This window comes from Nannobrachium achirus, assembly GCF_963921795.1.
Source record: "Nannobrachium achirus genome assembly, chromosome: 2".
NCBI classification, from domain to species: domain Eukaryota; kingdom Metazoa; phylum Chordata; class Actinopteri; order Myctophiformes; family Myctophidae; genus Nannobrachium; species Nannobrachium achirus.
Genome location: NC_137811.1, coordinates 910,972 through 923,631, shown reverse-complemented (window position 1 = coordinate 923,631; position 12,660 = coordinate 910,972). Strand labels below are relative to the sequence as shown.

Sequence of the window (12,660 nt, the reverse complement as noted above, 5' to 3'; positions counted from 1 at the left end):
TAAGCATCTTTGGTGGGATTTATACTCATTGCGAATGGCATCTCTTTCCAAGATCTACAACCTAACATAGCATCACACTGTTGCACTACGATGTAAATCTGTGCGTGTGTGTGTGTGTGTGTGTGTGTGTGTGTGTGCGTGCGTGCGTGCGTGCGTGTGTGTGTGCACCTGTACTGAGGAAGCCCAGTGCAGCTGTCCTGTAGTTGGCCGTTACCACGACGATGTTTCCCACAGCCGAGAGGGTGGAGCCATCGAGCAGTCCTGGATTCTGATTGGCTGAGGGGTTGAAGAAGAATACCAACACAGGGACAGGACCAGACTGTCACAACACACGCACGCACGCACGCACGCACGCACACACACACACACACACACACACACAGTTTTCTGTTAAATGTTCTGTTATACATGTAATCAGCGACTATAGAATATATTTCCAGGTGAGTCAGCAATTTCATCCAATCAGGACGGAGAACTGTGTCATCAGTTTAGTTTTAGTTTTAGTTTTAGTTTTAGTAGTAGTAGTAGTAGTATTTGTATTAGTTTTAGTAGTAGTAGTAGTAGTAATAATACACAGACTCACCAGGCCAACCGGTACAAAGACGTTGAGGTAAAGACAGTCTTCACTGGAGGCTGCAGACTGAACATCACCTGGTTGAATGCAGCTAGGACTGCAGGACACACAGACATGTACTGTTATACAGACAGACAGACAGACAGACAGACAGACAGACTATATTTGTTCAGAGAAGGAAAGCTCAGAAACATGACTGGCTCATGCTAAAGGTTCCCTAAAGTAAAACTGAACTGGGGAAAGAAACAGCCTTTTGTTTTAGTGCCCCAACCACTTGGAATGACCTACAGCTTAAACTAAAGATCTGTTCTCCCGTAACATACAGTCAATTTGAAATCTTTGGTTACAGGTGTCTACTGTTTTTAACGTGTTGTATCACACGAAGGGGGGGGGGGGGGGGGGGTTATTTAGTTACCTTTTTTATCTAAATATTGATGTGAAATGAAATGGTACACTGCAAATGAGGTCAACTTCTGTGTCCTTTCGATAATAAATAAAGGTTTGAATGAATGAATATCCTCTATGACAATGGTTCTCAACCAGTGTGTCGGGACCCCCAGGTTGGTCCACAAATTATTTTGGGGGGGTCCCCAGATGATTAACTTAATGTGCAACATTGTTTTCTCACTCAACAGTAAACAAACTAACGTAAGGCTGTAATTATACTGGGTGGCAGTGGGTCAGGGGTAGAGTTGCTGTCTTAGAACATGGAGGGTTGCCAGTTCGATTCCAGGCTCCCCCAGAGTTCGTGTTGAAGAGTCCTTGAGCAAGACTCTGAACCCCTAGTTGCTCCCAATGAGCAGGTTGCTGCCTTGCATGGTTTCCTCTGCCATCGGTGTGTGAATGGGTCTGTAAAGCGCCTTGGATAAACAAAAATATTCATAACAATTATGTTAAGCCTAGTACCAAGCCATCCAGGATTGCAGTGACTTATCTGCTTTGGGTTTTAATATAATTTTAATTATCTTACTTTATTTTATCTTGCATTATTTTTTCTCCTTGCTGACAGCTGTTTTTTAATTGCTGCTTTTATGGATTTGTATGTGTTTTTTAATGTTTATTATTTTATGTGTTTTATCTTATTTTTACTCTTATCAAAATGTTTACCATTACGGACTACTTTTTCTCATTGTTTTATGTACCTGTACTGTGCAGCACTTTGGAAACCCTGTGTTTGTAAAACGTGCTATACAAATAAATTGAATTGGATTGGATTGGACTCATGACCATAAAACCTTTCTTTCTATGAAAAGAACATTTTGAAAATCGCTAAACATCTTTGGGGAAGATGAATGGGAGATTTTTAAGTGACCCCAGTAAACCACTTCCGTTGCGATGCTCTATCTATATGATGTTGAACTGAACATCTGACCATACAAGAAGTACAGACAGACAGACAGACAGACAGACAAACAGACAGACAGACAGTATACCGGCGTTTGCTGCCATCCCAGGTCCCCGTCCAATCCGCAGGCTGGGGCGGTCTGAAACGCAGCGGTCCGATTGGTGGACGGGCGTACGGGACCCCCAGGTACTGGACCACCTGCTTCCTGTCTGCTCCCAGGGGGGTTTCCACGGCGACGCCCCGTAGCGTTCCGTGACCGGGGATCGCCACGGACGTGACCAACGGCAACCGCTCTGGAAACGAATGAATAAAACCAAACTTTTTTTTTTTGCAAATCTTTGAATATCTATTTGTCATTCAAATGTTTGCTTCTAGAGGGTCCCTGGAACAACATATTTTGAGATGGGGGTCGGTGGCTAAATACAGTACATATTATTCTGGAGGTCCTTGACATGAAAATGTTTGAGAAGCACTGATGATAGTTTTTTTTTTTTTTTTCAAAAACCTTAGAAGGACTTAGAAGACATTCTTAGAAGACAAGCTCATAGCGCGGCACTCGGTGCCGCGCTACGAGCTTGTAGATCTGCTATTTCTTTAATAGCCAAAGTATAAAATAATGGATAAAGTGGTTCAAATCTAACATAACACAGATGCGTTCCAGCTCATAAAGGGTTAAAATCATATTCACCTATGCCTTCAGTATTATATATAGTACTTCACAATGACTGGTGTTAAATAAGTCTCGGCAGAACATTCGCCCACAAATAGTAGATCTACCCTTTTGTGTGCTTTTGTGGGACAGAGTTACTAGGGCTCAAGGTGGGCCTTGAAACCTCCTTCTCCGCATGAAGAGCTTTTCAAGGGGGGCCCACAGTGAATCCTTGTACACAGGGCCAGGGGCATCACAAGGGGTAGGAAAGTGGGACTGAGTTACTAGGGCCCAAGGTGGTGGAGGGGCCCTAGTCAGGGGCGGAGCGTCCGGGTAAGCTGGGTAAGCGGCCGCATATAGGCCCGCGAACCGTCTGTCTCAGTCCAAATGACCGTCAATCTGCCTGACCGTCCCCCTCTGTATCGCGCTGCCTCTGTTACACCTATTTCCTGTTTATATTAACCTGGGTAAAATTTCGCACATTGGGAAGTAAAGGGGGACACACACTTTATTGTGAAGGACAACAGGAAGAGCAGACAGATGTCATGGCTTGATTGGCTTCTATTCACAGACAGACAATATGTTGTTTACGTTCAGTGTAGTGAGAAGTGTAGTGGCTGCAGTGGAACCGCGCACTTTCAAAACCTTTTGTAATTTGTATCAATTAAAATATACCACAGACACTTGCTGTATCAACAGAATAATGTGCGTTTTGGTTGCATAAGATGTGATGCACAATTGCTGTGTGCTTGTGTGCATACTATTGTGGCTATGTGTGCCAGTCAGATATGTCTGTAGCCTAACTGTTATGTGTAGCTGTATTCAACACTAGACCTTACCCGTTCGAATATATGTGCTGCAAAATATGTGCAGAGTGTGGGTTTTGGGGAAAGTAACTGTAACTGCATGGTGCGTGCGTGAGAATATGTGGGAGCATCATAATGTAAGGAGCAGCCCATGGAGGAGTGTATATTTATGATGGATACAAATAATTTAACAGCAAAATTAGGTGAATAGAAGTATGAGGATGTATTTGCTCCACATAAGTTTTCTATACCCGTTGGAAGATGAGACACACATCACCCGTTGCATGCGTGACCCATAGAGAGAGAGAGAGAGAGAGAGAGAGAGAGAGAGAGAGAGAGAGAGAGAGAGAGAGAGAGAGACATTCCTAACTGTGAGAGAGGTGTGTGAGGGCCCGGGGCTACAGATCCCATGGCCTGGAGGAACGGACCGTAACCCTGACAACAGGCTGTAGAGCTGTAGAGTGAAGAAACGCTAATACATCGCTCGAATTTGGGAAAAATGAAATTCGGGCTCCGTCACCATGTGTATAATGCTAATGACCAATGCCATGTTAAATTTGAGATCAGTCGCTGAAGAATAGATAATGCATTTTGTGACTGACTACTGACTGACTGACTGACTGACTGACCTCTCTCTCTAATTATATGTTAGATGTATAAAAATATAAGGCATGCAGGCATAAAGAGCTTGACATAGCGTGGAGGCGGCGGCGGCGGCGGGGGGGGGGGGGGGTACAAGCTCTGTGTGTCAGGTACAAGCTCACAGCGCGGCACCGAGTGCCGCGCTGCGAGCTTGTAGATCTGCTATTTTTGAAAAGTCATGAAAATGTGTGCAATATGTATTTTTTAAGCGGACATTTGTAACTCAAATTTTGCTTCCGGGGGGGTCCCTGGAACTAAATATTTTGAGATGGGGGTCCATGGCCAAATTCTAATCATTTTGGGGGTCCTTCACATGAAAAGGTTTGAGCATCACTGACATGGAAACATGGGTTTCTTGCACACTTTTTCCACAATTTTTCAAAAATAGCAGATCTACAAGCTTGCAGCGCGGCACTCGGTGCCGCGCTGTGAGCTTGTATATCTGATATTTTTCAATAGTTAACATTCATGGGGGGCCCGCAGTGAATCCTTGTACCCAGGGCCCAGAATTTGGTGTGACGCCCCTGCACAGGGCCCAGAATTTGGTGTGACAATGCAACCAATGCAATGTTGTGTTTTGGGATTTCTATTCCAACATGGCACAGAGTACCGCGCTGCAAGCTTGTAGATCTGCTATTTTTCGTGAACAACAATATTCAAAGACTTGTACATTTGTACAAGTCTTTGAATATTTCAAATCCTTCTAAAACTTTTTCATGTGAAGGACCCCCAAAATTACATGTATTTGGCCACGGACCCCATCTCAAAATATTTAGTTCCAGGCACCCCCCAGAAGCAAAATCTGATTTACACAAATGTTCACTTAAAAAATACAAATTTTCACGACTTTTCAAAAATAGCAGATCTACAAGCTCGCAGCGCGGCACTCGGTGCCGTGCTGTGAGCTTGTAGATCTGCTATTTTTCAATAGCTAAAGTATAAAATAATTAAGGCCCCTCCACCTTCGAACCTAGAAACTCAGTCCCACTTTCCCCCCCCTTGTGACGCCCCTGGTGATTGGCTCACCTTTCTTCAGGTAGACCTGGGAGGCGGGCTCTCTGATGACCAGTCTGCACGCGGTGGAGGCGGGGCTAGAGGCTTTAGGGGCGGGGTTAAACACACAGCTGCTGGTGTCTGGGTAGAGGACGCAGCGGGTCGCGGAGTGCGTCTGACTGATGGTCAACACCTTGCAGGACTGCACCGACTCACACTCTGAAACACATTAACATGGATTTAACATTAACACTTTCATATTAATACAACACCAGTAAGACTCCCTAATCGGGAGATAAGCGACCGTCAGGTCGCAGCCTGATTTTAGATCCATGGTGATGACATGAGTGTAGACATACTCTGTACCTATTTGCGTGATTTTAGGGCAAAATCTGTAGGAGCAGTGTCCAAAAATAAGAAGCAGAATCCAGGTGCATTGTGGGGGAAATTGGATGTGCCAAAATTTGATATACGCCGAGACTTAAAGGAGTCGTTCAGACCTCACAGGCACCCTTACTTGTCAAACGGCTTCTGCTCTGCACCAGAGCAGGGAGAGGAGAGCCTAGAAAGGGAGGGGAGGAGCAGAGGATCTTCTCGTCTGTTTGACAAGTAAGGGTGCCTGTGAGGTCAAAACAGCGGTTTGGTTGGTCTCAGGACGTTGTGTAAACACAATCCAATAAAAAAAAATACTAACTATACTAACTTTGAAGCTAAAGAAATAACCGCACTAGCCTAAGGACTGTCTACTCTGTTGGTTATGAGAGGGCCCGCGAAATCTAGCAACAGGGGCAGACAAAATTTAGCAACAGGGTCATCCGAAATCTAGCAACAGGGGCAGCTATGAAATAAATCGACTAAAACAGGTATGAAGGGGTATGATAAAAGGCAGATTTAACCCTATATATATGTGTTTTGGTCTGAACGACTCCTTTATTAACGTCACAAACGTCGAACGACGTCCATTGAACCCCACAACTCTTTTGCTGCTTTGGCCACCACATGCTTTTGTTTCAACTCTAGCCCTGGGTTCTGGGGGCTTGCATTTTTACAGGTAACCAGTGCTGGTGGAGGTCAGAGGTCAGAGCGGTTACCATGGAGACACCAGTCTCTGGTCTTGTTGCTGTCGGTGGCGATGTCCCGGCTCACGTGGATGACATCATAGGAGGAGAGGGCGGGGTCTATCTGCACCCAGGAGTTCTCCACAACACTCCACTGGTCCAGCGACACTGACAACACACAACGTTATGATGAATTATTATGAACTATTGAAAAATAGCAGATCTACAAGCTCGCAGCGCGGCACCGAGTGCCGCGCTGCGAGCTTGTAGATCTGCTATTTTTGAAAAAAACGTGAAAATGTGTGTTTAAAAAAAAAAAACTATGTTTCAATGTCAGTGGTGCTCAAACCTTTTCATGTGAAAGAAAGGGGGTACTTGGATTCAGCAATCAGGAAAAGGGGGTACTGAAGTCCAACAATTTTGAGAACCGATGCTATAGAGGGTCGTACGGACGTCTATTGGAGGTCGTAGTGTGACGTCTGTAGAGGGGTCTGATTTGGACGTTGAACATTATATCATTTTGGGGGTCCTTCACATGAAAAAGCTTGAGCACCACTGACATAGAAACATAGGTTTTCAAAAAACCTTAGAAGGATTTGAAATATTCAAGGACTTAAACAAATGTTCACGATCTTTCAAAAAATAGCATATCTACAAGCTCGGCACCGAGTGCCGCGCTGCGAGCTTGTACATCTGCTATTTGTCTATAGAGGGTCTGACTTGGACGTTGTACGGAGGTCTTTTGGAGGTCGTATTGTGATGTCTATAGAGGTTCTGACTTAGGAAAACAGGCTACTTACTTTTATTTTCAACATAAAAACATAAAAACTGGACTTTTGATGTCAGCATCTTCTAGTTAAAATGTTGTCGATTAAAGCGGGTACTTGGATTCAGCAATCAGGAAAAGGGGGACTGAAGCCCAACAAGTGTGAGAACCACTGGACTAGTAGTTAGTAGGCTACACTAGTAGTAATAGTAGTAGTAGTAGTAGTAGTAGTAATAACAGTAACATTAACATTAACAGTAACAGTAGTAGTAATAGTAGTAGTAGTAGTAGTAGTAGTAATAACAGTAACATTAACATTAACAGTAACAGTAGTAGTAACAGTAGTAATTCCATACCATTGTTTTTGGGTGTAGGCAGAGTGAAGTGAGGGCAGAGAGCAGGAGATTTACTCCACTGGTTCACTGGAGACACAAACAACAGACAATGATCAACTTTAATCAGTTATTTTGACTTATGACTCATAGTCGGGGGCCTTAGGGAGATAGAATGGTAATTTTGTGCTAATTAGTCTAAAAGCGACACATTTTGCACAGATGTAGCCCAGGGCATGCTCTAATGATTTTGCTATGGCGCCCGAGTCGGCAACCTTCGGGATCGCCACAGCGGCCAAATCAAGTTGGGCTCCCATCGGCTTTCTATACAGGAGCAAACCTGTATGTACCGGTATTTAAGTAGGATGTGAGGGGTCTAACTAGCATTTGTTTTGCACAAAAAAACATTCCTTGGGCTACAAATGGCCCCAGAAAACGATGGTTTAGTGATGAAAAGTGATGCATCACTTTTCACAGTTTTCTGGGCGTTTTCTGTGCAAAACTGAGCGCTTTTAGACTGATTAGCACGTGAAATCCCTAAGGCCTCCGACTATTAACCCATTTAGACCTGGAACCACTTTAACCATTATGTTATGCTTCAACTATTCATTTTTGAAAATGTGTGCAAATCTTTGAATATATCTTTTTTAAAGCAGACATTTCTAACCCAAATATTTGTTCTGGAGGGGTCCCTGTCCCTGATACATAATATTGTGAGATGGGGTTGACATGCGTTTTTTCCAAAACCTCAAGACCTCAAAGTATTCAAAGACGTGCACAAATCGCCACGATTTCTCAAAAATAGCAGATCTACGAGCTCGCAGCTTGTATATCTGCTCTTTTTCAATAGTTAGAACAGGGGTCTTCAACGTTTTCAGGCCAAGGACCCCTTAGTCGAGAGAGAGATGAAGCAGGGACCCCCACAACCCATAGATTCCATATAGTTTCATCGTTTGACAGCACAATCATCAGTGTGTTTTGGATTCATGTCAATTTGTGTTTTCAGATATTTAACCACTTGAACTGTCAATACTTAATAAACTTGACCTTTCACTCTGTACATAGTCTGTTATTTTCCCCCTCTACACCAAAGCTCTTTGCCAAAAATAGCCGATCTACAAGCTCACAACTGTAGATCTGCAATTTTTGGTTAAAGTTCTCAGAATATGGACACTAGGGTTCAAGTGGTTAATAAAAAAGGAGAAAAATAAGCTTCTATCACTCAAAGATTTGAGGACCCCCTGTTGAAGACCCCCTGTTGAAGACCCCCTGTTGAAGACCCCTGAGTTAAAGCATAAAAGAACGGTTAAAGTGGTTCACAGACACAGTGACACAGATTTGCACTCCAGGTCTTCATGGCATGGTATGCGGGTGCGCACGGCCGCACGCGTGTGTTTACCATTTACAATTTAGCAGACGCTTTTAATCCAAAGCGACTTACAATAAGCAAGTAACACATCAATATAATAAGCAAGATAATATGTCAGTACATCATAACAATATAACAATGCATAGGTAGACCACGCACCTAATCAGTAAAAACATTTCTAAAACCTAAAAATGCTATCTAGCTTCATGTAAAATGCTATCTAGCTTCATGTAAAATGCTATCTAGCTTCATGTGTGGTCATTGAGGGAAGGGCAGTGTTACAGTAGTGCTATGGGTTTAGGTGAAGTCTGAAGAGGTGAGTCTCCAGGCCACGGCGGAAGCTAGGGAAGTCTGTAGTTCTAAGGGACCCTATTCACGGCCCGTCCACTCAGCAAATTTCTCAGCAACTTCCTGGTGCTGACGTCAGCTTTGAAGGGGAAACTAACACATAAATCGCTGGACTTAAAGCCAACAAATCATTATTTCGAACGGTAAAGTAAATTATAATGCTTTGTGCCTTTTACTATCTTGTGTTCTTGATCATGCTAACCGTATTTTATACGTTACTATTCGTAAATTGCATTAAATTTGTGATTTCCGTGTTAACTCTATGGGCTTTTAGTAGGGTTTACCCTTCAAAGCGTGACGTCAGCACCAGGAAGTTGCTGAGTGGGCGGGGCGTGAATAGGGCTAAGTGCGACAGGGAGTTTATTCCACAGTTTGGGGGCCAGGAGGGCAAATTGTCTAGGACGAGTGGATTTTTGTCCTGGGGTTTATAGCGAGGGTTCTGTCAGCATCAGGGACATGCATCAGGGACATTGTATTTATCATTTAAAAAACGATTTAAACTAGTGAAAACAGCCGATCTACAAGCACACAACGCCTCGTGTGCTTGTAGATCTGCTGTTTTCACTACTTGATGAACGGCCTTGTATGATGAAGCAGGGCATTGCTTTGCGAAAAAAATGTATACATTTGAAACTTGGCGATACCGGTACGAGGTTTCTGCCCGACAGTGACAATTTACTTTGTTGGCCGCCCAGCCCCCAAAATGGAACGAAGAAGCCGACATTTTATTTTATTTTTTTCCTAATGGCCGGCCTGGACCGTCCGGGAATGAACCGGCCGTTCGGGAGTTGTCCCGCTTTTCTCAATGGCCAGCACGTCCCTGATCAGCATCCCTGTGTTGGCTGGTCTGAGCGTACCAGGTTTGAGGTACCATCCAAAGGGGTGTGGCTGGGTTCTGACAGCGGAGGGTCTGCAGTCCTGAGTCCTCCAGGTGGTGGCGTCCTCCTCAGAGCACGTCTGAACGCCCAGGCTGATCAAGGCCAGACACACCACCTCTCCACCTGCCAAACACATCATTATAGAATGGGAGTTACAGACCCATAAGGGTCCATTTGGTTCATAACTATCATTTAGCTGGGGACCCCCTGGAACTCCCTCAAGGACACCCGGGGGTCCCCGGATGGCACTTTGAGAACCAATCACTGCTATAGCTGTAGAAATCTTCTCTGGATGAACCTACTTGTTAGAGCCTTTTCAGCCAATGCAGTTATGCTGTCTTATATTGCTATATCGAAATATTCAAAAGAAAAAAATATTTTACCTGAAGACTTGGTATCTCTGACAAAACCCATGCCCCGACAACATGGATCTTCATCACATCGACGCTCACACTCCAAGAATCTACACACACGCGCATGCACACGCACACACACACACACACACACACACACACACACACACACACACACACACACACACACACACACGCACACACACACACACACACACACACACACACACACACATGCACACACACACACACACACACACACACACACACACACACACACACACACACACACACACACACACACGCACAAATAAAGAACACTATGAAAGCATAAAATAGTCACAGCAAACACATCAGCTCTAAGAATAAATTTGAATTGGTCAAGATGACATCAGTTGCAACGTGCATAGCTATTGAAAAAAAAAGACATCACTACTTATCACATACATATTGCTGATAATTTTTTTCTCCCATCTACAGTATCATATACAATCATAAATTAGCATTACTGAGACCATCATATTAGATTACATGTATACCTCTGACAGTGTAGAAATGTAATCAATGTCACATTTGCACACTGTCAGAGTTAGAATAACAGATAGATTTACTGTGTCACATTTGACCTAACAAATCGTCGTTGTCGGGTGGAAACCTTGTATGTCCAAAATCGTTTTTTTTTTTTGCATTTATCATTTTAAAAGCGATTTAAACAAGTGAAAACAGCCGATCTACAAGCAGCTTGTAGATCTGCTGTTTTCACTTTTGTGCGATGGCCATGTGATCAGTGCCGAGGGAAGTAGGGGTGCTGGGGGTGCGGCCGCACCCCCTCCCCCACGTCCCACCGCACCCCCCACCGCACCCCCTAAAGGGGGGTTGGGGGGAAAATATTGCCGATCGGCAAGTAGAGGCTCTGACATCAGTGGCGTGAAGTAGGAGCTATTGGCTACTTCTATTTCCAGTACAATTTCAAAATAAACATGTGTTGAATGATCGATTGTATAGACAAAAAAAAAAAGAAAGGCTCTTGTTTTGAAATGTGCTTCTGGGCACTGTTTAGACAGGAAATGGCTTTCAAAGGACTTCCCTTTTAACTTGTCTAAGCGTCTGTCTCTCCGTGCGTAACATATGCGTCAAGTCATGGACTCGGGTGAATTATAACAATACGGGCATAAAAGGAATATACAGAACACCAAGACAACACAACCTAGGGTATGAAGGCATTAAACATCGCCCTCTGCTAGCCCTGGCGTCCTCACTGGTGAGTCGTGGCTAAAGACTTGTAATGATGAATGCTATGTTATGCTGCTGTGCTGCCTGGCTAGGCTAATGTTTGGGCTAGCTAGTGGCTAATGGCTATGGTGTACCAGAAGTTGACCAGCTGTTTCCTAACACTGGGGTCTGGACCGATGCGGCGGACAATATAGCATCTAATAATATCCTGCTGGCTGCAATCAGATCAGTGGCATATGGCCACTGTGTGCGCATTTTTTATATGTCTCCGCACTGTCCACAGCCCGTTTGGAGAGGCAAAGGGAAAGTTTAGTGTGCAGTTCCCAATTGTGTTACATTTAGCTAAAAAATAAACCGCGGAAACCCGAATAAAACATGCAAAAAAGGTTATAAAACACAATTAAAATCCGCAAATAACCGCAATTTTTCGCGCGCGCGCGGGGATCGGGTGACACGATCCACAGCCCCTCCTGCCTCATATTAGTTCCCGCGGCTATGCATGTGATGAAGTAATGCTTTACTTTGCGAACAAATGTACAAATTTGAAATTTGGAGATACAAGGTTTCTGCCCGACAGTGACGAAATAGAAGGTTTAGTTGTCGTACCCCTGAGACAGTGGAGTGTCTCCCAGAGACATGCGACTGCGTACGGAGTAAGAAACCATCTTCTGGAAGGGAACGCGACTGTAGAAACTCTTCACTGGCCCGGACAGGTCCACTGAAACACACACATTTCAAGCAATTTAGCGGAGTCATACTCACCAGGATTGTCTATGAATGAGCAGTAGATTTATACACATCTCTTCATAACATTTTAACTGTTTGTTAAACAGAAATTTTAACCCATTTAGTGCTCCAGACATGAACGGGTTAAATGTCCAGCGCGCCTTTCGCCTGCTCCGTCCGCGGCCAGTCTCTTATTTTGAAGGCCAGAAGTCGATTGCGCAAACATTTCCTGTTTGACGTCATGACGTCATTCACCGGAAGTGCATGGTCATCATCCCATGCGGTTGCAGTAATGGCCGATCGTTCCCTTTCAGCTTGTGTTATAATAGCGAGAATCTAATGCCATCCTTAGCTTCAAAAGTGTTTTTTGGAGAAAATGGACATTAAAGATGAGATAGACCGTCAGCTTCCATGTTAAGGGATTACTATTTTGTGGATCCGCGATGATGATGAATCGGCGAGTCCAATCGTGCCGGCACTTTCCAACGGACCCTACGGTAAGATTGCCAGCTTTACTGTATATACAGTATATAGCGCGAGTATATTCGGGATTGGCACTCCGAGTACTCGAGTATTTTTCACGAGTAT

The 12,660-nt window shown here is 44.1% G+C and overlaps 1 protein-coding gene across 1 annotated transcript in view; it reads right to left on the bottom strand.

The window, feature by feature from the left end:
- The window catches only part of tg (thyroglobulin), a gene marked incomplete at both ends in the record, with an annotated part of 81,403 nt that overhangs the window by 11,948 nt on the left and 56,795 nt on the right, over positions 1-12,660 (bottom strand). Inside the window, 9 exons of the mRNA XM_080753906.1 lie at positions 169-319; positions 584-671; positions 2,008-2,212; positions 5,043-5,228; positions 6,101-6,235; positions 7,190-7,255; positions 9,740-9,883; positions 10,144-10,223; positions 11,953-12,064. Coding sequence (XP_080610032.1) covers positions 169-319; positions 584-671; positions 2,008-2,212; positions 5,043-5,228; positions 6,101-6,235; positions 7,190-7,255; positions 9,740-9,883; positions 10,144-10,223; positions 11,953-12,064 — 1,167 coding nt within the window. The remainder of the gene's footprint in view (positions 1-168; positions 320-583; positions 672-2,007; positions 2,213-5,042; positions 5,229-6,100; positions 6,236-7,189; positions 7,256-9,739; positions 9,884-10,143; positions 10,224-11,952; positions 12,065-12,660) is intronic.